Source organism: Pristiophorus japonicus, chromosome 16 (assembly GCF_044704955.1).
Source record: "Pristiophorus japonicus isolate sPriJap1 chromosome 16, sPriJap1.hap1, whole genome shotgun sequence".
NCBI lineage: Eukaryota > Metazoa > Chordata > Chondrichthyes > Pristiophoridae > Pristiophorus > Pristiophorus japonicus.
This window is the reverse complement of record NC_091992.1, coordinates 70128927-70153792: the sequence shown is the minus strand read 5'-3', so window position 1 is coordinate 70153792 and position 24866 is coordinate 70128927. Positions and strand designations below refer to the sequence as shown.

At 46.8% G+C, this 24866-nt stretch overlaps 1 protein-coding gene across 1 annotated transcript in view; it reads left to right on the top strand.

Moving 5' to 3' along the window:
- Positions 1 to 24866, top strand: part of LOC139226183 (glutamate receptor ionotropic, NMDA 2C-like) — a 504948-nt gene that overhangs the window by 208871 nt on the left and 271211 nt on the right. The window contains exon 9 of the mRNA XM_070856817.1: positions 8438 to 8598. Coding sequence (XP_070712918.1) covers positions 8438 to 8598 — 161 coding nt within the window. The remainder of the gene's footprint in view (positions 1 to 8437; positions 8599 to 24866) is intronic.

The following is a 24866-nucleotide window of genomic DNA, read 5'->3' as shown; positions in this document are numbered from 1 at the left end:
TGGGACAGTGTCGAGGGAGCTTTACTCTGTATCTAACCCGTGCTGTACCTGCCCTGGGAGTGTTTGATGGGACAGTGTAGAGGGAGCTTTACTCTGTATCTAACCCGTGCTGTACCTGCCGTGGGAGTGTTTGATGGGACAGTGTAGAGGGAGCTTTACTCTGTATCTAACCCGTGCTGTACCTGCCCTGGGAGTGTTTGATGGGACAGTGTAGAGGGAGCTTTACCCTGTATCTAACCCCGTGCTGTACCTGCCCTGGGAGTGTTTGATGGGACAGTGTAGAGGGAGCTTTACTCTGTATCTAACCCCGTGCTGTACCTGCTCTGGGAGTGTTTGATGGGACAGTGTAGAGGGAGCTTTACTTTGTATCTAAACCCGTGCTGTACCTGATCTGGGAGTGTTTGATGGGAGCTTTATTCCGTATCAACTCACTACCACAGGGAGTAGTTGAGGCAAATAGTATGAACGCTTTTAAGGGAAGGCTAGATAACCATAATGAAGTGAAGGGAATCGAGGGTCATGTGAATAGATAGTTGAGGAAGGATGGAAGGAAGCTCGAGTGGAGCATAAATGGACTATTTCCATGTTTTATATTCTATGTAATGTGGTGCAGCTGCATCGGGTAAATTGGGCTTCACACCATTAAACTGTAGGCCTATCCCAATATTCCCAGCGTGTTTCACACAGTGACCTGGCTGCTGCAACACTGATTCTCCAGCTAATCCTCCTTGTGTCAGATTCTGCTCTACTCCACAAATAACACAAGATCGGATTGCGTAATGGAGGTTCCAAGCTTGGGATCCAGGCACATGCTGATCATTGAAAAACAATGATCAACATGTAATAGAGGCTTGGGCAGCTGGTTAATGAGAACAATGCAATATACACGGGGTACCTTTGTTTAAAAAGGGAGAAAGGGATAGTCCAAGTAATTACAGGCCAGTCAGCTTGACCTCAGTGTGGCAAAATTATTGGAGAAAATTCTGACGGACAGAATAAATCTTCATTTAGAAAGACACGGATTAACCAAGGACAGTCAGCATGGATGTGTTACGGGAAGGTCGTGTCTGACTAACTTGATTGAATTTTTTGAGGAGGTAACCAAGAGGGTCGATGAGGGTAGTCCATACGATGTAGTATATGGATTGTAGCAAGGCTTTTGATAAGGTCCCACATGGCAGACTGGTCACGAAAGTAAAAGCCCATGGGATCCAGGACAAAGTGGCAAGTTGGATCCAGAATTGGCTTAGCGGCAAGAAGCAAAGGGTAATGGTTGATGGGTGTTTTTGTGACTGGAAGAATGTTTCCAGTGGGGTTCCGCAGGGCTCAGTACTGGGTCCCTTGCTTTTTGTGATATATATCAATGATTTAGATTTGAATATAGGGGGTATGATTAAGAAGTTTGCAGATTATACTAAAATTGACTGTGTGGTTGATAATGAAGACGAAAGCTGTGGGCTGCAAGAAGATTACGACAACTACAAGAGAAATGCAGGGAACAGCACCAACCCTTGTACATGGTCTTCTTTGACCTCACAAAGGCCTTTGACACTGTCAACTGTGAGGGACTATGGAGCGTCCTGCTCCGTTTCGGCTGCCCCTATAAGTTTGTCACCTTCCTCCACCACAACATGCAAGCTGTGAGCCCGACCAATGAATCCACCACAGACCATCTGGTTTGTACTGGTCCCACCTCCCCCAGAACCAGTTCCAATGTCCCAGGAATTTGAATCCCTCCCTCCTGCACCACTCCTCAAGCCACGTATTCATCTGAGCTATCCTGCAATCCCTACTCTGACTAGCACGTGGCACTGGTAGCAATCCTGAGATTACTACCTTTGAGGTCCTGCTTTTTAAATTTAACTCCTAGCTCCCTAAATTCAGCTTATAGGACCTCATCCCTTTTTTTTAACCTATATCGTTGGTACCTATATGCATCATGACAACTGGCTGTTCACCTTCCCCCTCCAAAATGTCCTGCAGCTGCTCCAAGACATCCTTGACCCTTGCACCAGGGAGGCAACATACCAGCCTGGAGTCTCGATTGCGGCCGCAGAAACTCCTATCTATTCCCCTTACAATAGAATCCCCTGTAGCTCTCCCACTCTTCTTCCTGCCCTCCTGTGCAGCAGAGCCACCCATGGTGCCATGAACTTGGCTGCTGCTGCCTTCCCCGATGAGTCATTCCCCCCAACAGTGCGCAAAATGGTGTATCTGTTTTGGAGGGGGATGACCGCAGTGGACCCCTGCACTACCTTCCTTCCACTGCTCTGCCTGATGGTCACCCATTCCTTATCTGCCTGAGTAATCTTTGCCTGCGGTGTGACCAACTCAGTAAATGTGCTATTCATGACATCCTCAGCATCGCGGATGCTCCAGAGTGAGTCCATGCGCAGCTCCAATGCCGCAATGCGGTCTGTCAGGTGCTGCAGCAGGATGCACTTCCTGCACATGTAGTCGTCAGGGACACTGATGGTGTCCCTGGTTTCCCACATAGCACAGGAGGAGCATGACACATGTCTGAGCTCCCCTGCCATGACTTAACCCTTAGATTAACTTAATTTGGCAACAATGTCAAAGGTTACCTACTGATAGGGAAATAAAAAGAAGAAATAAAGATTAATTACTCACCAATCCACCAGCCAATCACTTACCAGCTTGGCTGTGATGTCACCCTTCGATTTCTTTCTACTTCTTTGTTTACCTTCTGCCCCTGCACCAGCTAGCTCCTCGAACTCCCGCTGGCTGCTCCTGTGGCCGCTCCCCCACGGTCGCGCGTTTTATGGGCCGCTCCTCGAACGCCCGTTGACTGCCTATGATGATGGCCGTCATTTAAGGCCATGCATTCCAGATCACAACAACTCACTGCGTAAAAAAATGTTTCCTCATGTTGCCTCTGGTTCTTTGTCCAATCACCTTAAATGTGCGTCCTCTGGTTACCGACCCTTCTGCCAATGGAAATGGCTTCTCCTTATTAACTCTATCTAAACAGTTCATGATTTTGAACACCTCTATTAACTCTCCCCTTAACTTTCTCTGCTCTAAAGAGAACAACCCCAGCTTCTCCAGTCTCTTCACATAACTGAAGTCCCTCACCCTTGGTCCGTTCTGGTCAATCTCCTCTGCACCCTCTCTAAGGCGTGACATCTTTCATTATGTGCGGTGCCCAGAATTGAACAAATTTCTCCAGCTGAGGCCTGAACAGTGTTTTCGAAAGGTTTAGCTACTCGATGGCTCTTATTAATAAAGCCAACGATTCCATATGTTGCTTTAACAGCCTTCTCCACTTATCCTGCTACCTTCAAAGATTTGTGTATGTACTCCCCCAGGTCTCTCTCTTCCTGCAACCCCTCTAAAATTGTTCTATTTAGTTCATATTACCTCTCCTCATTCTTTGTATGAAAATGAATCACTTCACACTTCTCTGCGTTAAATGTCACCTGCCATGTGTCTGCCCATTTCACTGGCCTGTCTCTGTCCTCCATCATCCTCATTGTTTACTATGGCCTGCAAATTGGATATGGCCTGAAAACGGGTGGTGTTCATGAGACCCACTTCCTGCTCCCTTGACCCGATTCCCACCAAACTGCTGACAACCCAACTTCCTTTTCTGGCTCCCATGTTAGCCGACATTGTTAACGGTTCTCTCTCCTCAGGTACTGTCCCCTCTCCTTCAAATCTGCCGTCATCACTCCTCTCCTCAAAAAACCCACCCTCGACCCCTCCGTCCTTGCAAACTACCGCCCCATCTCCAACCTCCCTTTCTTCTCCAAAGTCCTTGAACGTGTTGTCACCTCCCAAATCCGTGACCATCTTTCCCAGAACTCCACGTTTTGTTTAATAAGAAACTGACTATAGTGCAGCAATGAAACTAGTAAATGGTTCTGCAGTTTTATAGTTTTATGAAGTAATTTAAAGTTGGGTTACTCACAGGGGGAGGACTAGAAACTGATTAAAAATGCTTATATTTGAGAGAAACACATTTTGAGCTGTATTAATCAAACTGCACCAGGTTACCGCTCTTGAATCTATCACAGAATATTTTGATTGCGCTGGTTCATGGCAGAACTTGCATTCAGTGATATGCAAATAACTTTGAGTAGAAACCTGAGAAAACAAACACTTCTCAAAATGAGTGCAATTTTGAGCACAGTTTGCGTCCGAATCGCCAACTGCACCCAAAGCAGAAATTCCAGGCCTATATCTTTAGTCATCCAGGGAGCTCTAGCTTTGGATGCCGCTCAGTGTCGTGTCCGTGACCCCAGCTGGGCTCCGTGTCGGGTCCGTGACCCCAGCAGGGCTCCGTGTCGGGTTCGTGACCCCAGCAGGGCTCCGTGTCGGGTCTGTGACCCCAGCAAGGCTCAGTGTCGGGTCCGTGACCCCAGCAAGGCTCCGTGTCGGGTCTGTGACCCCAGCAAGGCTCCGTGTCGGGTCCGTGACCCCAGCAGGGCTCCGTGTCGGGTCCGTGACCCCAGCAGGGCTCAGTGGTGGGTCAATGACCCCAGCAGGGCTCAGTGGTGGGTCCATGACCCCAGCAGGGCTCCGTGTCGGGTCCGTGACCCCAGCAGGGCTCAGTGGTGGGTCCATGACCCCAGCAGGGCTCAGTGTCGGGTCCTTGACCCCAGCAGGGCTCCATGTCGGGTCCGTGACCCCAGCAAGGCTCAGTGTCGGGTCTGTGACCCCAGCAGGGCTCCGTGTCGGGTCTGTGACCCCAGCAAGGCTCAGTGTCGGGTCCGTGACCCCAGCAGGGCTCCGTGTCGGGTCCGTGACCCCAGCAGGGCTCAGTGGTGGGTCCGTGACCCCAGCAAGGCTCAGTGTCGGGTCCGTGACCCCAGCAGGGCTCCGTGTCGGGTCCGTGACCCCAGCAGGGCTCAGTGGTGGGTCCATGACCCCAGCAGGGCTCAGTGTCGGGTCCATGACCCCAGCAAGGCTCCGTGTCGGGTCCATGACCCCAGCAGGGCTCAGTGGTGGGTCCATGACCCCAGCAGGGCTCAGTGGTGGGTCCATGACCCCAGCAGGGCTCAGTGGTGGGTCCATGACCCCAGCAGGGCTCAGTGGTGGGTCCATGACCCCAGCAGGGCTCCGTGTCGGGTCCATGACCCCAGCAGGGCTCAGTGGTGGGTCCATGACCCCAGCAGGGCTCAGTGGTGGGTCCATGACCCCAGCAAGGCTCCGTGTCGGGTCCATGACCCCAGCAGGGCTCAGTGGTGGGTCCATGACCCCAGCAAGGCTCAGTGGTGGGTCCATGACCCCAGCAGGGCTCAGTGGTGGGTCCGTGACCCCAGCAAGGCTCCGTGTCGGGTCGTGACCCCAGCAAGGCTCCGTGTCGGGTCCATGACCCCAGCAGGGCTCAGTGGTGGGTCCGTGACCCCAGCAGGGCTCCGTGTCGGGTCCGTGACCCCAGCAGGGCTCCGTGTCGGGTCCGTGACCCCAGCAGGGCTCCGTGTCGGGTCCGTGACCCCAGCAGGGCTCAGTGTCGGGTCCATGACCCCAGCAAGGCTCCGTGTCGGGTCCATGACCCCAGCAGGGCTCAGTGGTGGGTCCATGACCCCAGCAAGGCTCAGTGGTGGGTCCGTGACCCCAGCAGGGCTCAGTGGTGGGTCCGTGGCCCCAGCAGGGCTCAGTGGTGGGTCCGTGACCCCAGCAGGGCTCAGTGGTGGGTCCATGACCCCAGCAGGGCTCAGTAGTGGGTCCGTGACCCCAGCAGGGCTCAGTGGTGGGTCCATGACCCCAGCAAGGCTCCGTGTCGGGTCCATGACCCCAGCAAGGCTCAGTGGTGGGTCCACTGTGGTCTCTCATTTACAGCAGTGATTTGGACCTTTTCTAGCTCGGTAGTACTGTGTGGGCGAGTACCCAGGTGAGTTACAGTCTAAGCCAATACTTGAGGCCCGGGTTATTGCTGATGTCATCTGGACCTGACGTGCATTTGTTAAAAAAGGGTTCCAATTGTTTTGGGTGAGTGTGTTGGACATCTTCGAGCAGCTGGCTGTCCAGGATAAACAGGAGTGTGGTGAGAGGAAAGCATGATTAAGCATGACTTGTCTTTCGCTTTTAAAATCTGTGTAGAAATACTTGTACCAGGCAATAAATGACAGTAATGACATCAGCCATGGATGATTGAGGTGTAACTTTAGTAGCTAGTGTAATAAACATAGGTAGAGGATCTATTAGCTGTAATATAGAAAGAAAACAGTAAATAATTCCTGTTCTTCCAAAGGTTTGAGCATAGATCAGGAAGCCTTATTTATGGGGAGTAGCCTTGGTGCTTGGTCTGGCTGGTGGAGAGCAGCAATAGGCGTTTTACACTCAGCTGGTGAAGCCGGATTATTGTGTCAGGAGTCGCGGAGTGTGTTGCTGCGATGCCTTCTCTTTTGTGAATGGGGTGATGAGTCACTCTACATTCCATGGTCTATTCTGGGTGACCACAGTCACACACTGGAGCATTTTTCATTCTCCAATTTGTGCATCAAGTATCCGCCTCTGTCATGGTTTGTGCAGATGTCGCTTTGCTTTGCCCATAAGCTTCGAGGAAGATCGAAGCCAGGGATGTTGTGAGTGGGGTCTTTCACAGGGTGTTTGTTTCTCGTGCACTCCCTTTGGCTGTTCAAGCATCATGAGGGTTGAAATCGGGTTGTCGAAGGTTAAGCATGTGGGTCCAAAAGGGCTTGCGTGACTTCAAGCGCTGGTGATGGACATTGTTGAGATCCTGGTGGTGGGGAGATGTTTGTTTTCCACGAGTTGCTGGGCTTCCCGGAAAGTTGCAGCATTGTGGTGAACGGATAGGGATGTGATGTGCAATAGCATGGGCAGCTGGGGGTTTGGGGGTCGGCGTCAACGAGGTTTCCAGTGACGCACTGCCTTTGCTCATCAATAAATCGAGTGTGGCAACTTCTGGTCCTTATGTGGCCACAGAGTACACAAGGACCATTGCTTTTGCAATAAACAACTACAACTGTTTACATGAATAGAATGTTGTCAAAAGATTTGGGAACAGATACATCATGAGGTCATATCTGTGACATGACCCATTGATGTGGGCAGAATATGGTGTATAAAGGAGCAGGTTTTCAATAGTAATTCAGAGGGCTTGACAGAAACAGAGACCGGAAGCTGCTCTCTGTATAGAGTTATACCTAACACTGCTGTATATCAATAAAGTCTTTTCCGTAGATTCCATCATCAACTGTCTCGTTTTACTCGAAGCGTGCTGTTGTGAACTAGTGGAAGGAGGAGGTTAAATGCTAACAGAGTGTCCTTGTTGCCTGCTTCCTGCGGCTCCAGACCCCACCGGGGTCCTGGGTCCTGCCCCTCGGGGAGGATATATCGGCCTGAGGGGGTGCAGCACAGATTCAACAGAGTGATACCGGAGCTAAAGGGGTTACATTATGAGGACAGGTTGCATGGACTAGGCTTGTATTCCTTGAGTATAGAAGATTACGGGGTGATTTAATTTGAGGATTTGATAGCGTAGATAAAGAAATTATTTCCTCTGGTGGTTGAGACCAGAACAAGGAGGCATAATCTTAAAATTAGAGCCAGGCTGTTCAAGGGTGATGTCACAAAGCCTTTCTTCACACAAAAGGTAGTGGAAATCTGGAACTCCTGCCCCCTCAAAGCTGCTGAGGCTGGGAATTAACTGAAAATTTCAAAACGAAGATTGATAGATTTTTGATAAGTAAGGCGATGGATCAAGGGTTGAGGTACAGATCTCGGGGAGACCCAGGAAATCCCGGGGAGAGTCGGGGTGTTCTCGGTGGATTAACTTGATGGGCCGAATGGCCATCCTCATATGTAAATATATTCTTTACTGTCATCATCATTTATAGGCAGTCCCTCGTATCGAGGATGACTTGCTTCCACGCCAAAAAGGGATGAGTTCTCAGGTGTTTCAATGAAGGACCTAATATTCCAGGTCCCGAGCTACATCCTGAAGGGTGGAAGATGCCTATGTGTGGATTTTTTTAACGTGTGGTGGCCGTTGCTCATCAACCACCACACGGGCTTGACAGAGCTAGGTCTTGGTCCAGTGGCAAGGATTACCCAAGACGACTGGAGACCAGCTCTGCTACACGGACCTAATGCGCACACATATCGCAGTGTGGGCTGGCCTGTACTGCCCGTGGGCCCTCGCCTCCTGGCCCCGAACTCACGCCTCTCCCGGATCCCAATCACATCCCTCTACATTCTCTCGCCACTCCTTCGCCCCGACCCCTACTGTCACATGGTATGAAACATACAAGTTCACAAGATTAGATCTTCGATGCTCCACCAATCAGTGGCCAGTCTGTAGCGGGCCTTTGGAGACAGTCGGTGAAAATGCTGACATTTCTCCCTTCCCCTGGGATTGAGAGCAGGAAGGTGGAGAACGGCTGAGATGAATGTGAATTTGTTAAATGGCAATGAGTGACATTGTGATGTGATCTTTTGTTGTGCTCAGTTTCAGAAGCCCCAGGACCAATACCCACCATTCCGATTCGGCACAGTTCCCAATGGCAGCACGGAGAGGAATATCAAAAACAACTACCCAGACATGCACGCCCACATGACCAGATACAACCAGCGCTCTGTGGGAGATGCTCTCACCAGCTTGAAATCAGGGTAAGCTGTAAGGTCGCATCAACAACAACCGCCATCAGCTGAGCCTCTGTGACAAGCTGCACTCAAACCAGCTCCCTGTGCCCCACAAAGCCACACGGTACCAGACACTCTGGCATGTCACAGGAGGATGAGGAGAAAGATTATTAGTGTGTGATCTCTCAGGAGGCTCCAATCTCACCAGATGGCTTTTCCAAGTGTCAGCCAAGGCTCAGTGGGTAGTATGCACACCTCGAAGTCAGAAGGTCGTGGGTTCAAGTCCCACTCGAGTACTGCACCAAGGGAGTGCTGCACAGTTGGAGGTGCCGTCTTTCAGATGTTAAAGATCTTGCGGCGCTATTTCAAAGAAGAGCAGCAGAGTTCTCCCTGGTGTCCTGTCAATATTTATCCCTCAACCAACATCACTAACAGATTATCTGGTCATTGCTGTTTGTGGGACCATGCTGTGCACAAATTTGCTGTTGCATTTTGTACATGACAACACTTCAAAAGTACTTAATTGGCTTTAAAACACTTTGGGATGTCTGGACGTCGTGAAAGGTGCTATAGAAATGCAAGTCTTTCCTTTTTCTCTATCTGTCTATTTATCTCTATTTCTATGCTTCTTTCTCCCTTCCTCTCTATATCTGTCTCTGTCTCTCCCTGCAGCTCTCCATCAATCTCTCTGACTCTTTATCTCTCTTGTCTTTCTCCCTCTCTATATTTCTTATACTAATTATCTGAGGCCCCAGCACAGATCCCTGGGGAACACCACTAGTCACATCCCACCAATCAGAGAACATTCCTTGTATCCCTGCTCTATATCTCCTGCCTTCCAACTAATGTCACAAGGTTCCCTCTAATTCCGTGTGCTTTTATTTCTGCTAATAATCTCTTGTGAGGAACCTGACCAAATGTTTCTGGAGGTCCATTTAGACAACATCCGTAGCCATTCGCTTAGCCAGAATATTACTGTCCTCAAAAAATTCAACTGGATGATCTTCACAAGTTCACGCTGATCAGCTCATACTTGTCCAACTGATCAGTCACTCTGTCCCTGATGATAGATTCCACTCACTTCCCTGCAATTCATGTTAAACAGATAGGTCTCTCTTCCACCCTTCTTAAATAATGGATTTTTCAATAACACAATTCCCAAATCTGGATAGCTTTGGAAAATTATGTTGAACTAATCTGCAATTTCCCCACCTGTTTCTTTTAATACCCCAAGGTGGAAACCATCAGGTCCTGGAGATTTGGTAATCTTAAGTCCCATTATTTTCTCCATTGCCATTTTCTTTACTTCCATTAAATTCAATAAGTTTCTCCCGTTGATTTATTTTAGTTACCCTTCTACCACTGGTATTTTGTCTACTGTGAAAACGGTATTCATTTAACAAACCTGTCACATCCTTATTATCCATTACAGTGTCACCATGTCTGTCTTTAATGGGCCCATGTTCCCCTTTTACCACTCGCTTTCTCTTAATACTGTAAATTTATTTTAAAAACTTTAATGTTAGCTTTGCTATCCCTTTTTTCATATTCCCTTTCTAAATCTCTTACTTTATTTTTAGACCTTTGTTGCATTTTCTAACTCTTCCAGTCCCCTGGATTGCTATTTTTCCTTGCCTCAGTGCAAACCTTTTACTGATTGGTTGAGCATGGTTATTTACCATATGTGTAGCCCTTGCCATGTAGGGGTGTATTCGCTGATGTTACAGGAGTGGGTCAGAAGCACTGTAAAAATTCTACATTTAATTTACAGGTTAGAGAAAAAGCAGCAGACATCAAACAGGAGAGAAAAGAGCTGAAATTAGACAGAGAAGCATTGCAGGGTATTGAACGACTTGAATTCAGCAGTACAGGTTGCAGCAGTACATTTGGTCAGTACAGGTTGGAGCAGTACATTTGGTCAGAGTAGGTTGGAGCAGTACATTTGGTCAGTGAAGGTTGGAGCAGTACATTTGGTCAGTACAGGTTGGAGCAGTACATTTGGTCAGTGCAGGTTGGAGCAGTACATTTGATCAGAGTAGGTTGGAGCAGTACATTTGGTCAGAGTAGGTTGGAGCAGTACATTTGGTCAGTACAGGTTGGAGCAGTACATTTGGTCAGAGTAGGTTGGAGCAGTACATTTGGTCAGTGTAGGTTGGAGCAGTACATTTGGTCAGTGTAGGTTGGAGCAGTACATTTGGTCAGTACAGGTTGGAGCAGTACATTTGGTCAGAGTAAGTTGGAGCAGTACATTGGGTCAGTGTAGGTTGGAGCAGGACATTTGGTCAGTACAGGTTGGAGCAGTACATTTGGTCAATACAGGTTGGAGCAGTACATTTGGTCAGAATAGGTTGGAGCAGTACATTTGGTCAGTACAGTTTGGAGCAGTACATTTGGTCAGTACAGGTTGGAGCAGTACATTTGGTCAGTGTAGGTTGGAGCAGTACATTTGGTCAGAGTAGGTTGGAGCAGTACATTTGGTCAGAGTAGGTTGGAGCAGTACATTTGGTCAGAGTAGGTTGGAGCAGTACATTTGGTCAGTGTAGGTTGGAGCAGTACATTTGGTCAGTGTAGGTTGGAGCAGTACATTTGGTCAGTACAGGTTGGAGCAGTACATTTGGTCAGAGTAAGTTGGAGCAGTACATTGGGTCAGTGTAGGTTGGAGCAGGACATTTGGTCAGTACAGGTTGGAGCAGTACATTTGGTCAATACAGGTTGGAGCAGTACATTTGGTCAGAGTAGGTTGGAGCAGTACATTTGGTCAGTGTAGGTTGGAGCAGTACATTTGGTCAGTGTAGGTTGGAGCAGTACATTTGGTCAGTGTAGGTTGGAGCAGTACATTTGGTCAGAGTAGGTTGGAGCAGTACATTTGGTCAGAGTAGGTTGGAGCAGTACATTTGGTCAATACAGTTTGGAGCAGTACATTTGGTCAGTGTAGGTTGGAGCAGTACATTTGGTCAGTACAGGTTGGAGCAGTACATTTGGTCAATACAGGTTGGAGCAGTATATTTGGTCAGTGCAGGTTGGAGCAGTACATTTGGTCAGTACAGGTTGGAGCAGTACATTTGTTCAGTGGAGGTTGGAGCAGTACATTTGGTCAATAAAGGTTGAAGCAGTAAATTTGGTCAGTACAGGTTGGAGCAGTACATTTGGTCAGTACAGGTTGGAGCAGTACATTTGGTCAATACAGGTTGGAGCAATACATTTGGTCAATACAGGTTGGAGCAGTACATTTTGTCAGAGTAGGTTGGAGCAGTACATTTGGTCAATACAGGTTGGAGCAGTACATTTGGTCAGAGTAGGTTGGAGCAGTACATTTGGTCAATACAGTTTGGAGCAGTACATTTGGTCAGTGTAGGTTGGAGCAGTACATTTGGTCAGTACAGGTTGGAGCAGTACATTTGGTCAATACAGGTTGGAGCAGTACATTTGGTCAGAGTAGGTTGGAGCAGTACATTTGGTCAGTACAGTTTGGAGCAGTACATTTGGTCAGTACAGGTTGGAGCAGTAAATTTGGTCAGTGTAGGTTGGAGCAGTACATTTGGTCAATACAGGTTGGAGCAGTACATTTGGTCAGAGTAGGTTGGAGCAGTACATTTGGTCAGTACAGGTTGGAGCAGTACATTTGGTCAGAGGAAGTTGGAGCAGTACATTTGGTCAGTGTAGGTTGGAGCATTACATTTGGTCAGTACAGGTTGGAGCAGTACATTTGGTCAATACAGGTTGGAGCAGTACATTTGGTCAGAATAGGTTGGAGCAGTACATTTGGTCAGTACAGTTTGGAGCAGTACATTTAGTCAGTACAGGTTGGAGCAGTACATTTGGTCAGAGTAGGTTGGAGCAGTACATTTGGTCAATACAGGTTGGAGCAGTACATTTCGTCAGTGTAGGTTGGAGCAGTACATTTGGTCAGTACAGGTTGGAGCAGTACATTTGGTCAATACAGGTTGGAGCAGTACATTTGGTCAGAGCAGGTTGGAGCAGTACATTTGGTCAGTACTGGTTGGAGCAGTACATTTGGTCAGAGCAGGTTGGAGCAGTACATTTGGTCAGTGTAGGTTGGAGCAGTACATTTGGTCAGTGTAGGTTGGAGCAGTACATTTGGTCAGTACAGTTTGGAGCAGTACATTTTGTCAGAGTAGGTTGGAGCAGTACATTTGGTCAGTACAGGTTGGAGCAGTACATTTGGTCAGTGCAGGTTGGAGCAGTACATTTGGTCAGTACAGGTTGGAGCAGTACATTTGGTCAGTGTAGGTTGGAGCAGTACATTTGGTCAGAGTAGGTTGGAGCAGTACATTTGGTCAGAGTAGGTTGGAGCAGTACATTTGGTCAATACAGTTTGGAGCAGTACATTTGGTCAGTGTAGGTTGGAGCAGTACATTTGGTCAGTACAGGTTGGAGCAGTACATTTGGTCAGTGTAGGTTGGAGCAGTACATTTGGTCAATACAGGTTGGAGCAGTACATTTGGTCAGAGTAGGTTGGAGCAGTACATTTGGTCAGAGTAAGTTGGAGCACTACATTTGGTCAGTGTAGGTTGGAGCAGTACATTTGGTCAGTACAGGTTGGAGCAGTACATTTGGTCAATACAGGTTGGAGCAGTACATTTGGTCAGAGTAGGTTGGAGCAGCACATTTGGTCAGTACAGTTTGGAGCAGTACATTTGGTCAGTACAGGTTGGAGCAGTACATTTGGTCAGTACAGGTTGGAGCAGTACATTTGGTCAGTACACGTTGGAGCAGTACATTTGGTCAGAGTAGGTTGGAGCAGTACATTTGGTCAGTACAGGTTGGAGCAGTACATTTGGTCAGTACAGGTTGGAGCAGTACATTTGGTCAATACAGGTTGGAGCAGTACATTTGGTCAGAGTAGGTTGGAGCAGTACATTTGGTCAGTACAGGTTGGAGCAGTATATTTGGTCAGAGTAGGTTGGAGCAGTACATTTGGTCAGTGTAGGTTGGAGCAGTACATTTGGTCAGTGTAGGTTGGAGCAGTACATTTGGTCAGTGTAGGTTGGAGCAGTACATTTGGTCAGAGTAGGTTGGAGCAGTACATTTGGTCAGAGTAGGTTGGAGCAGTACATTTGGTCAATACAGTTTGGAGCAGTACATTTGGTCAGTGTAGGTTGGAGCAGTACATTTGGTCAGTACAGGTTGGAGCAGTACATTTGGTCAATACAGGTTGGAGCAGTATATTTGGTCAGTGCAGGTTGGAGCAGTACATTTGGTCAGTACAGGTTGGAGCAGTACATTTGGTCAGTACAGGTTGGAGCAGTACATTTGGTCAATACAGGTTGGAGCAATACATTTGGTCAATACAGGTTGAAGCAGTACATTTGGTCAACACAGGTTGGAGCAGTACATTTGGTCAGTTTAGGTTGGAGCAGTTCATTTGGTCAATACAGGTTGGAGCAGCACATTTGGTCAACACAGGTTGGAGCAGTACATTTGGTCAGTTTAGGTTGGAGCAGTTCATTTGGTCAATACAGGTTGGAGCAGTACATTTGGTCAATGCAGGTTGGAGCAGTACATTTGGTCAGAGTAGGTTGGAGCAGTACATTTGGTCAGTACAGTTTGGAGCAGTACATTTGGTCAGTACAGGTTGGAGCAGTAAATTTGGTCAGTGTAGGTTGGAGCAGTACATTTGGTCAATACAGGTTGGAGCAGTACATTTGGTCAGAGTAGGTTGGAGCAGTACATTTGGTCAGTACAGGTTGGAGCAGTACATTTGGTCAGAGGAAGTTGGAGCAGTACATTTGGTCAGTGTAGGTTGGAGCATTACATTTGGTCAGTACAGGTTGGAGCAGTACATTTGGTCAATACAGGTTGGAGCAGTACATTTGGTCAGAATAGGTTGGAGCAGTACATTTGGTCAGTACAGTTTGGAGCAGTACATTTAGTCAGTACAGGTTGGAGCAGTACATTTGGTCAGAGTAGGTTGGAGCAGTACATTTGGTCAATACAGGTTGGAGCAGTACATTTCGTCAGTGTAGGTTGGAGCAGTACATTTGGTCAGTACAGGTTGGAGCAGTACATTTGGTCAATACAGGTTGGAGCAGTACATTTGGTCAGAGCAGGTTGGAGCAGTACATTTGGTCAGTACTGGTTGGAGCAGTACATTTGGTCAGAGCAGGTTGGAGCAGTACATTTGGTCAGTGTAGGTTGGAGCAGTACATTTGGTCAGTGTAGGTTGGAGCAGTACATTTGGTCAGTACAGTTTGGAGCAGTACATTTTGTCAGAGTAGGTTGGAGCAGTACATTTGGTCAGTACAGGTTGGAGCAGTACATTTGGTCAGTGCAGGTTGGAGCAGTACATTTGGTCAGTACAGGTTGGAGCAGTACATTTGGTCAGTGTAGGTTGGAGCAGTACATTTGGTCAGAGTAGGTTGGAGCAGTACATTTGGTCAGAGTAGGTTGGAGCAGTACATTTGGTCAATACAGTTTGGAGCAGTACATTTGGTCAGTGTAGGTTGGAGCAGTACATTTGGTCAGTACAGGTTGGAGCAGTACATTTGGTCAGTGTAGGTTGGAGCAGTACATTTGGTCAATACAGGTTGGAGCAGTACATTTGGTCAGAGTAGGTTGGAGCAGTACATTTGGTCAGAGTAAGTTGGAGCACTACATTTGGTCAGTGTAGGTTGGAGCAGTACATTTGGTCAGTACAGGTTGGAGCAGTACATTTGGTCAATACAGGTTGGAGCAGTACATTTGGTCAGAGTAGGTTGGAGCAGCACATTTGGTCAGTACAGTTTGGAGCAGTACATTTGGTCAGTACAGGTTGGAGCAGTACATTTGGTCAGTACAGGTTGGAGCAGTACATTTGGTCAGTACACGTTGGAGCAGTACATTTGGTCAGAGTAGGTTGGAGCAGTACATTTGGTCAGTACAGGTTGGAGCAGTACATTTGGTCAGTACAGGTTGGAGCAGTACATTTGGTCAATACAGGTTGGAGCAGTACATTTGGTCAGAGTAGGTTGGAGCAGTACATTTGGTCAGTACAGGTTGGAGCAGTATATTTGGTCAGAGTAGGTTGGAGCAGTACATTTGGTCAGTGTAGGTTGGAGCAGTACATTTGGTCAGTGTAGGTTGGAGCAGTACATTTGGTCAGTGTAGGTTGGAGCAGTACATTTGGTCAGAGTAGGTTGGAGCAGTACATTTGGTCAGAGTAGGTTGGAGCAGTACATTTGGTCAATACAGTTTGGAGCAGTACATTTGGTCAGTGTAGGTTGGAGCAGTACATTTGGTCAGTACAGGTTGGAGCAGTACATTTGGTCAATACAGGTTGGAGCAGTATATTTGGTCAGTGCAGGTTGGAGCAGTACATTTGGTCAGTACAGGTTGGAGCAGTACATTTGGTCAGTACAGGTTGGAGCAGTACATTTGGTCAATACAGGTTGGAGCAATACATTTGGTCAATACAGGTTGAAGCAGTACATTTGGTCAACACAGGTTGGAGCAGTACATTTGGTCAGTTTAGGTTGGAGCAGTTCATTTGGTCAATACAGGTTGGAGCAGCACATTTGGTCAACACAGGTTGGAGCAGTACATTTGGTCAGTTTAGGTTGGAGCAGTTCATTTGGTCAATACAGGTTGGAGCAGTACATTTGGTCAATGCAGGTTGGAGCAGTACATTTGGTCAGAGTAGGTTGGAGCAGTACATTTGGTCAATACAGGTTGGAGCAGTACATTTGGTCAGAGTAGGTTGGAGCAGCACATTTGGTCAGAGTAGGTTGGAGCAGTACATTTCGTCAGTGTAGGTTGGAGCAGTACATTTGGTCAATACAAGTTGGAGCAGTACATTTGGTCAGAGTAGGTTGGAGCAGTACATTTAGTCAGAGTAGGTTGGAGCAGTACATTTGATCAGTGTTGGTTGGAGCAGTACATTTGGTCAGAGTAGGTTGGAGCAGTACATTTGGTCAGAGTAGGTTGGAGCAGTACATTTGGTCAGTGTAGGTTGGAGCAGTACATTTGGTCAGTGTAGGTTGGAGCAGTACATTTGGTCAGTACAGGTTGGAGCAGTACATTTGGTCAGAGTAGGTTGGAGCAGTACATTTGGTCAGTACAGGTTGGAGCAGTACATTTGGTCAGTGTAGGTTGGAGCAGTACATTTAGTCAGTACAGGTTGGAGCAGTACATTTGGTCATTGTAGGTTGGAGCAGTACATTTGGTCAGAGTAGGTTGGAGCAGTACATTTGGTCAGAGTAGGTTGGAGCAGTACATTTGGTCAATACAGTTTGGAGCAGTACATTTGGTCAGTGTAGGTTGGAGCAGTACATTTGGTCAGTACAGGTTGGAGCAGTACATTTGGTCAGTGTAGGTTGGAGCAGTACATTTGGTCAATACAGGTTGGAGCAGTACATTTGGTCAGAGTAGGTTGGAGCAGTACATTTGGTCAGAGTAAGTTGGAGCACTACATTTGGTCAGTGTAGGTTGGAGCATTACATTTGGTCAGTACAGGTTGGAGCAGTACATTTGGTCAATACAGGTTGGAGCAGTACATTTGGTCAGAGTAGGTTGGAGCAGCACATTTGGTCAGTACAGTTTGGAGCAGTACATTTGGTCAGTACAGGTTGGAGCAGTACATTTGGTCAGTACAGGTTGGAGCAGTACATTTGGTCAGTACAGGTTGGAGCAGTACATTTGGTCAGAGTAGGTTGGAGCAGTACATTTGGTCAGTACAGGTTGGAGCAGTACATTTGGTCAGTACAGGTTGAAGCAGTACATTTGGTCAATACAGGTTGGAGCAGTACATTTGGTCAGAGTAGGTTGGAGCAGTACATTTGGTCAGTACAGGTTGGAGCAGTATATTTGGTCAGAGTAGGTTGGAGCAGTACATTTGGTCAGTGTAGGTTGGAGCAGTACATTTGGTCAGTGTAGGTTGGAGCAGTACATTTGGTCAGTGTAGGTTGGAGCAGTACATTTGGTCAGAGTAGGTTGGAGCAGTACATTTGGTCAGAGTAGGTTGGAGCAGTACATTTGGTCAATACAGTTTGGAGCAGTACATTTGGTCAGTATAGGTTGGAGCAGTACATTTGGTCAGTACAGGTTGGAGCAGTACATTTGGTCAATACAGGTTGGAGCAGTATATTTGGTCAGTGCAGGTTGGAGCAGTACATTTGGTCAGTACAGGTTGGAGCAGTACATTTGTTCAGTGGAGGTTGGAGCAGTACATTTGGTCAATAAAGGTTGAAGCAGTAAATTTGGTCAGTACAGGTTGGAGCAGTACATTTGGTCAATACAGGTTGGAGCAGTACATTTGGTCAGAGTAGGTTGGAGCAGTACATTTGGTCAATACAGGTTGGAGCAGTACATTTGGTCAGAGTAGGTTGGAGCAGCACATTTGGTCAGAGTAGGTTGGAGCAGTACATTTCGTCAGTGTAGGTTGGAGCAGTACATTTGGTCAATACAGGTTGGAGCAGTACATTTGGTCAGAGTAGGTTGGAGCAGTACATTTAGTCAGAGTAGGTTGGAGCAGTACATTTGATCAGTGTTGGTTGGAGCAGTACATTTGGTCAGAGTAGGTTGGAGCAGTACATTTGGTCAGAGTAGGTTGGAGCAGTACATTTGGTCAGTGTAGGTTGGAGCAGTACATTTAGTCAGTACAGGTTGGAGCAGTACATTTGGTCAGTGTAGGTTGGAGCAGTACATTTGGTCAGTACAGGTTGGAGCAGTACATTTGGTCAATACAGGTTGGAGCAGTACATTTGGTCAGAGTAGGTTGGAGCAGCACATTTGGTCAGTACAGTTTGGAGCAGTACATTTGGTCAGTACAGGTTGGAGCAGTACATTTGGTCAGTACAGGTTGGAGCAGTACATTTGGTCAGTACAGGTTGGAGCAGTACATTTGGTCAGAGTAGGTTGGAGCAGTACATTTGGTCAGTACAGGTTGGAGCAGTACATTTGGTCAGTACAGGTTGGAGCAGTACATTTGGTCAATACAGGTTGGAGCAGTACATTTGGTCAGAGTAGGTTGGAGCAGTACATTTGGTCAGTACAGGTTGGAGCAGTATATTTGGTCAGAGTAGGTTGGAGCAGTACATTTGGTCAGTGTAGGTTGGAGCAGTACATTTGGTCAGTGTAGGTTGGAGCAGTACATTTGGTCAGTGTAGGTTGGAGCAGTACATTTGGTCAGAGTAGGTTGGAGCAGTACATTTGGTCAGAGTAGGTTGGAGCAGTACATTTGGTCAATACAGTTTGGAGCAGTACATTTGGTCAGTGTAGGTTGGAGCAGTACATTTGGTCAGTACAGGTTGGAGCAGTACATTTGGTCAATACAGGTTGGAGCAGTATATTTGGTCAGTGCAGGTTGGAGCAGTACATTTGGTCAGTACAGGTTGGAGCAGTACATTTGTTCAGTGGAGGTTGGAGCAGTACATTTGGTCAATAAAGGTTGAAGCAGTAAATTTGGTCAGTACAGGTTGGAGCAGTACATTTGGTCAGTACAGGTTGGAGCAGTACATTTGGTCAATACAGGTTGGAGCAATACATTTGGTCAATACAGGTTGGAGCAGTACATTTGGTCAACACAGGTTGGAGTAGTACATTTGGTCAGTGTAGGTTGGAGCAGTTCATTTGGTCAATACAGGTTGGAGCAGTACATTTGGTCAATACAGGTTGGAGCAGTACATTTGGTCAGAGTAGGTTGGAGCAGTACATTTGGTCAATACAGGTTGGAGCAGTACATTTGGTCAGAGTAGGTTGGAGCAGCACATTTGGTCAGAGTAGGTTGGAGCAGTACATTTGGTCAGTACAGGTTGGAGCAGTACATTTGGTCAATACAGGTTGGAGCAATACATTTGGTCAATACAGGTTGGAGCAGTACATTTGGTCAACACAGGTTGGAGCAGTACATTTGGTCAGTTTAGGTTGGAGCAGTTCATTTGGTCAATACAGGTTGGAGCAGCACATTTGGTCAACACAGGTTGGAGCAGTACATTTGGTCAGTTTAGGTTGGAGCAGTTCATTTGGTCAATACAGGTTGGAGCAGTACATTTGGTCAATACAGGTTGGAGCAGTACATTTGGTCAGAGTAGGTTGGAGCAGTACATTTGGTCAATACAGGTTGGAGCAGTACATTTGGTCAGAGTAGGTTGGAGCAGCACATTTGGTCAGAGTAGGTTGGAGCAGTACATTTCGTCAGTGTAGGTTGGAGCAGTACATTTGGTCAATACAGGTTGGAGCAGTACATTTGGTCAGAGTAGGTTGGAGCAGTACATTTAGTCAGAGTAGGTTGGAGCAGTACATTTGATCAGTGTTGGTTGGAGCAGTACATTTGGTCAGAGTAGGTTGGAGCAGTACATTTGGTCAGAGTAGGTTGGAGCAGTACATTTGGTCAGTGTAGGTTGGAGCAGTACATTTGGTCAGTGTAGGTTGGAGCAGTACATTTGGTCAGTACAGGTTGGAGCAGTACATTTGGTCAGAGTAGGTTGGAGCAGTACATTTGGTCAGTACAGGTTGGAGCAGTACATTTGGTCAGTGTAGGTTGGAGCAGTACATTTAGTCAGTACAGGTTGGAGCAGTACATTTGGTCATTGTAGGTTGGAGCAGTACATTTGGTCAGAGTAGGTTGGAGCAGTACATTTGGTCAGAGTAGGTTGGAGCAGTACATTTGGTCAATACAGTTTGGAGCAGTACATTTGGTCAGTGTAGGTTGGAGCAGTACATTTGGTCAGTACAGGTTGGAGCAGTACATTTGGTCAGTGTAGGTTGGAGCAGTACATTTGGTCAATACAGGTTGGAGCAGTACATTTGGTCAGAGTAGGTTGGAGCAGTACATTTGGTCAGAGTAAGTTGGAGCAGTACATTTGGTCAGTGTAGGTTGGAGCAGTACATTTGGTCAGTACAGGTTGGAGCAGTACATTTGGTCAATACAGGTTGGAGCAGTACATTTGGTCAGAGTAGGTTGGAGCAGCACATTTGGTCAGTACAGTTTGGAGCAGTACATTTGGTCAGTACAGGTTGGAGCAGTACATTTGGTCAGTACAGGTTGGAGCAGTACATTTGGTCAGTACAGGTTGGAGCAGTACATTTGGTCAGAGTAGGTTGGAGCAGTACATTTGGTCAGTACAGGTTGGAGCAGTACATTTGGTCAGTACAGGTTGGAGCAGTACATTTCGTCAATACAGGTTGGAGCAGTACATTTGGTCAGAGTAGGTTGGAGCAGTACATTTGGTCAGTACAGGTTGGAGCAGTATATTTGGTCAGAGTAGGTTGGAGCAGTACATTTGGTCAGTGTAGGTTGGAGCAGTACATTTGGTCAGTGTAGGTTGGAGCAGTACATTTGGTCAGTGTAGGTTGGAGCAGTACATTTGGTCAGAGTAGGTTGGAGCAGTACATTTGGTCAGAGTAGGTTGGAGCAGTACATTTGGTCAATACAGTTTGGAGCAGTACATTTGGTCAGTGTAGGTTGGAGCAGTACATTTGGTCAGTACAGGTTGGAGCAGTACATTTGTTCAGTGGAGGTTGGAGCAGTACATTTGGTCAATAAAGGTTGAAGCAGTAAATTTGGTCAGTACAGGTTGGAGCAGTACATTTGGTCAATACAGGTTGGAGCAGTACATTTGGTCAGAGTAGGTTGGAGCAGTACATTTGGTCAATACAGGTTGGAGCAGTACATTTGGTCAGAGTAGGTTGGAGCAGCACATTTGGTCAGAGTAGGTTGGAGCAGTACATTTCGTCAGTGTAGGTTGGAGCAGTACATTTGGTCAATACAGGTTGGAGCAGTACATTTGGTCAGAGTAGGTTGGAGCAGTACATTTAGTCAGAGTAGGTTGGAGCAGTACATTTGATCAGTGTTGGTTGGAGCAGTACATTTGGTCAGAGTAGGTTGGAGCAGTACATTTGGTCAGAGTAGGTTGGAGCAGTACATTTGGTCAGTGTAGGTTGGAGCAGTACATTTAGTCAGTACAGGTTGGAGCAGTACATTTGGTCAGTGTAGGTTGGAGCAGTACATTTGGTCAGTACAGGTTGGAGCAGTACATTTGGTCAATACAGGTTGGAGCAGTACATTTGGTCAGAGTAGGTTGGAGCAGTACATTTGGTCAATACAGGTTGGAGCAGTACATTTGGTCAGAGTAGGTTGGAGCAGCACATTTGGTCAGAGTAGGTTGGAGCAGTACATTTCGTCAGTGTAGGTTGGAGCAGTACATTTGGTCAATACAGGTTGGAGCAGTACATTTGGTCAGAGTAGGTTGGAGCAGTACATTTAGTCAGAGTAGGTTGGAGCAGTACATTTGATCAGTGTTGGTTGGAGCAGTACATTTGGTCAGAGTAGGTTGGAGCAGTACATTTGGTCAGAGTAGGTTGGAGCAGTACATTTGGTCAGTGTAGGTTGGAGCAGTACATTTAGTCAGTACAGGTTGGAGCAGTACATTTGGTCAGTGTAGGTTGGAGCAGTACATTTGGTCAGTACAGGTTGGAGCAGTACATTTGGTCAATACAGGTTGGAGCAGTACATTTGGTCAGAGTAGGTTGGAGCAGCACATTTGGTCAGTACAGTTTGGAGCAGTACATTTGGTCAGTACAGGTTGGAGCAGTACATTTGGTCAGTACAGGTTGGAGCAGTACATTTGGTCAGTACAGGTTGGAGCAGTACATTTGGTCAGAGTAGGTTGGAGCAGTACATTTGGTCAGTACAGGTTGGAGCAGTACATTTGGTCAGTACAGGTTGGAGCAGTACATTTGGTCAATACAGGTTGGAGCAGTACATTTGGTCAGAGTAGGTTGGAGCAGTACATTTGGTCAGTACAGGTTGGAGCAGTATATTTGGTCAGAGTAGGTTGGAGCAGTACATTTGGTCAGTGTAGGTTGGAGCAGTACATTTGGTCAGTGTAGGTTGGAGCAGTACATTTGGTCAGTGTAGGTTGGAGCAGTACATTTGGTCAGAGTAGGTTGGAGCAGTACATTTGGTCAGAGTAGGTTGGAGCAGTACATTTGGTCAATACAGTTTGGAGCAGTACATTTGGTCAGTGTAGGTTGGAGCAGTACATTTGGTCAGTACAGGTTGGAGCAGTACATTTGGTCAATACAGGTTGGAGCAGTATATTTGGTCAGTGCAGGTTGGAGCAGTACATTTGGTCAGTACAGGTTGGAGCAGTACATTTGTTCAGTGGAGGTTGGAGCAGTACATTTGGTCAATAAAGGTTGAAGCAGTAAATTTGGTCAGTACAGGTTGGAGCAGTACATTTGGTCAGTACAGGTTGGAGCAGTACATTTGGTCAATACAGGTTGGAGCAATACATTTGGTCAATACAGGTTGGAGCAGTACATTTGGTCAACACAGGTTGGAGTAGTACATTTGGTCAGTGTAGGTTGGAGCAGTTCATTTGGTCAATACAGGTTGGAGCAGTACATTTGGTCAATACAGGTTGGAGCAGTACATTTGGTCAGAGTAGGTTGGAGCAGTACATTTGGTCAATACAGGTTGGAGCAGTACATTTGGTCAGAGTAGGTTGGAGCAGCACATTTGGTCAGAGTAGGTTGGAGCAGTACATTTGGTCAGTACAGGTTGGAGCAGTACATTTGGTCAATACAGGTTGGAGCAATACATTTGGTCAATACAGGTTGGAGCAGTACATTTGGTCAACACAGGTTGGAGCAGTACATTTGGTCAGTTTAGGTTGGAGCAGTTCATTTGGTCAATACAGGTTGGAGCAGCACATTTGGTCAACACAGGTTGGAGCAGTACATTTGGTCAGTTTAGGTTGGAGCAGTTCATTTGGTCAATACAGGTTGGAGCAGTACATTTGGTCAATACAGGTTGGAGCAGTACATTTGGTCAGAGTAGGTTGGAGCAGTACATTTGGTCAATACAGGTTGGAGCAGTACATTTGGTCAGAGTAGGTTGGAGCAGCACATTTGGTCAGAGTAGGTTGGAGCAGTACATTTCGTCAGTGTAGGTTGGAGCAGTACATTTGGTCAATACAGGTTGGAGCAGTACATTTGGTCAGAGTAGGTTGGAGCAGTACATTTAGTCAGAGTAGGTTGGAGCAGTACATTTGATCAGTGTTGGTTGGAGCAGTACATTTGGTCAGAGTAGGTTGGAGCAGTACATTTGGTCAGAGTAGGTTGGAGCAGTACATTTGGTCAGTGTAGGTTGGAGCAGTACATTTGGTCAGTGTAGGTTGGAGCAGTACATTTGGTCAGTACAGGTTGGAGCAGTACATTTGGTCAGAGTAGGTTGGAGCAGTACATTTGGTCAGTACAGGTTGGAGCAGTACATTTGGTCAGTGTAGGTTGGAGCAGTACATTTAGTCAGTACAGGTTGGAGCAGTACATTTGGTCATTGTAGGTTGGAGCAGTACATTTGGTCAGAGTAGGTTGGAGCAGTACATTTGGTCAGAGTAGGTTGGAGCAGTACATTTGGTCAATACAGTTTGGAGCAGTACATTTGGTCAGTGTAGGTTGGAGCAGTACATTTGGTCAGTACAGGTTGGAGCAGTACATTTGGTCAGTGTAGGTTGGAGCAGTACATTTGGTCAATACAGGTTGGAGCAGTACATTTGGTCAGAGTAGGTTGGAGCAGTACATTTGGTCAGAGTAAGTTGGAGCAGTACATTTGGTCAGTGTAGGTTGGAGCAGTACATTTGGTCAGTACAGGTTGGAGCAGTACATTTGGTCAATACAGGTTGGAGCAGTACATTTGGTCAGAGTAGGTTGGAGCAGCACATTTGGTCAGTACAGTTTGGAGCAGTACATTTGGTCAGTACAGGTTGGAGCAGTACATTTGGTCAGTACAGGTTGGAGCAGTACATTTGGTCAGTACAGGTTGGAGCAGTACATTTGGTCAGAGTAGGTTGGAGCAGTACATTTGGTCAGTACAGGTTGGAGCAGTACATTTGGTCAGTACAGGTTGGAGCAGTACATTTCGTCAATACAGGTTGGAGCAGTACATTTGGTCAGAGTAGGTTGGAGCAGTACATTTGGTCAGTACAGGTTGGAGCAGTATATTTGGTCAGAGTAGGTTGGAGCAGTACATTTGGTCAGTGTAGGTTGGAGCAGTACATTTGGTCAGTGTAGGTTGGAGCAGTACATTTGGTCAGTGTAGGTTGGAGCAGTACATTTGGTCAGAGTAGGTTGGAGCAGTACATTTGGTCAGAGTAGGTTGGAGCAGTACATTTGGTCAATACAGTTTGGAGCAGTACATTTGGTCAGTGTAGGTTGGAGCAGTACATTTGGTCAGTACAGGTTGGAGCAGTACATTTGTTCAGTGGAGGTTGGAGCAGTACATTTGGTCAATAAAGGTTGAAGCAGTAAATTTGGTCAGTACAGGTTGGAGCAGTACATTTGGTCAATACAGGTTG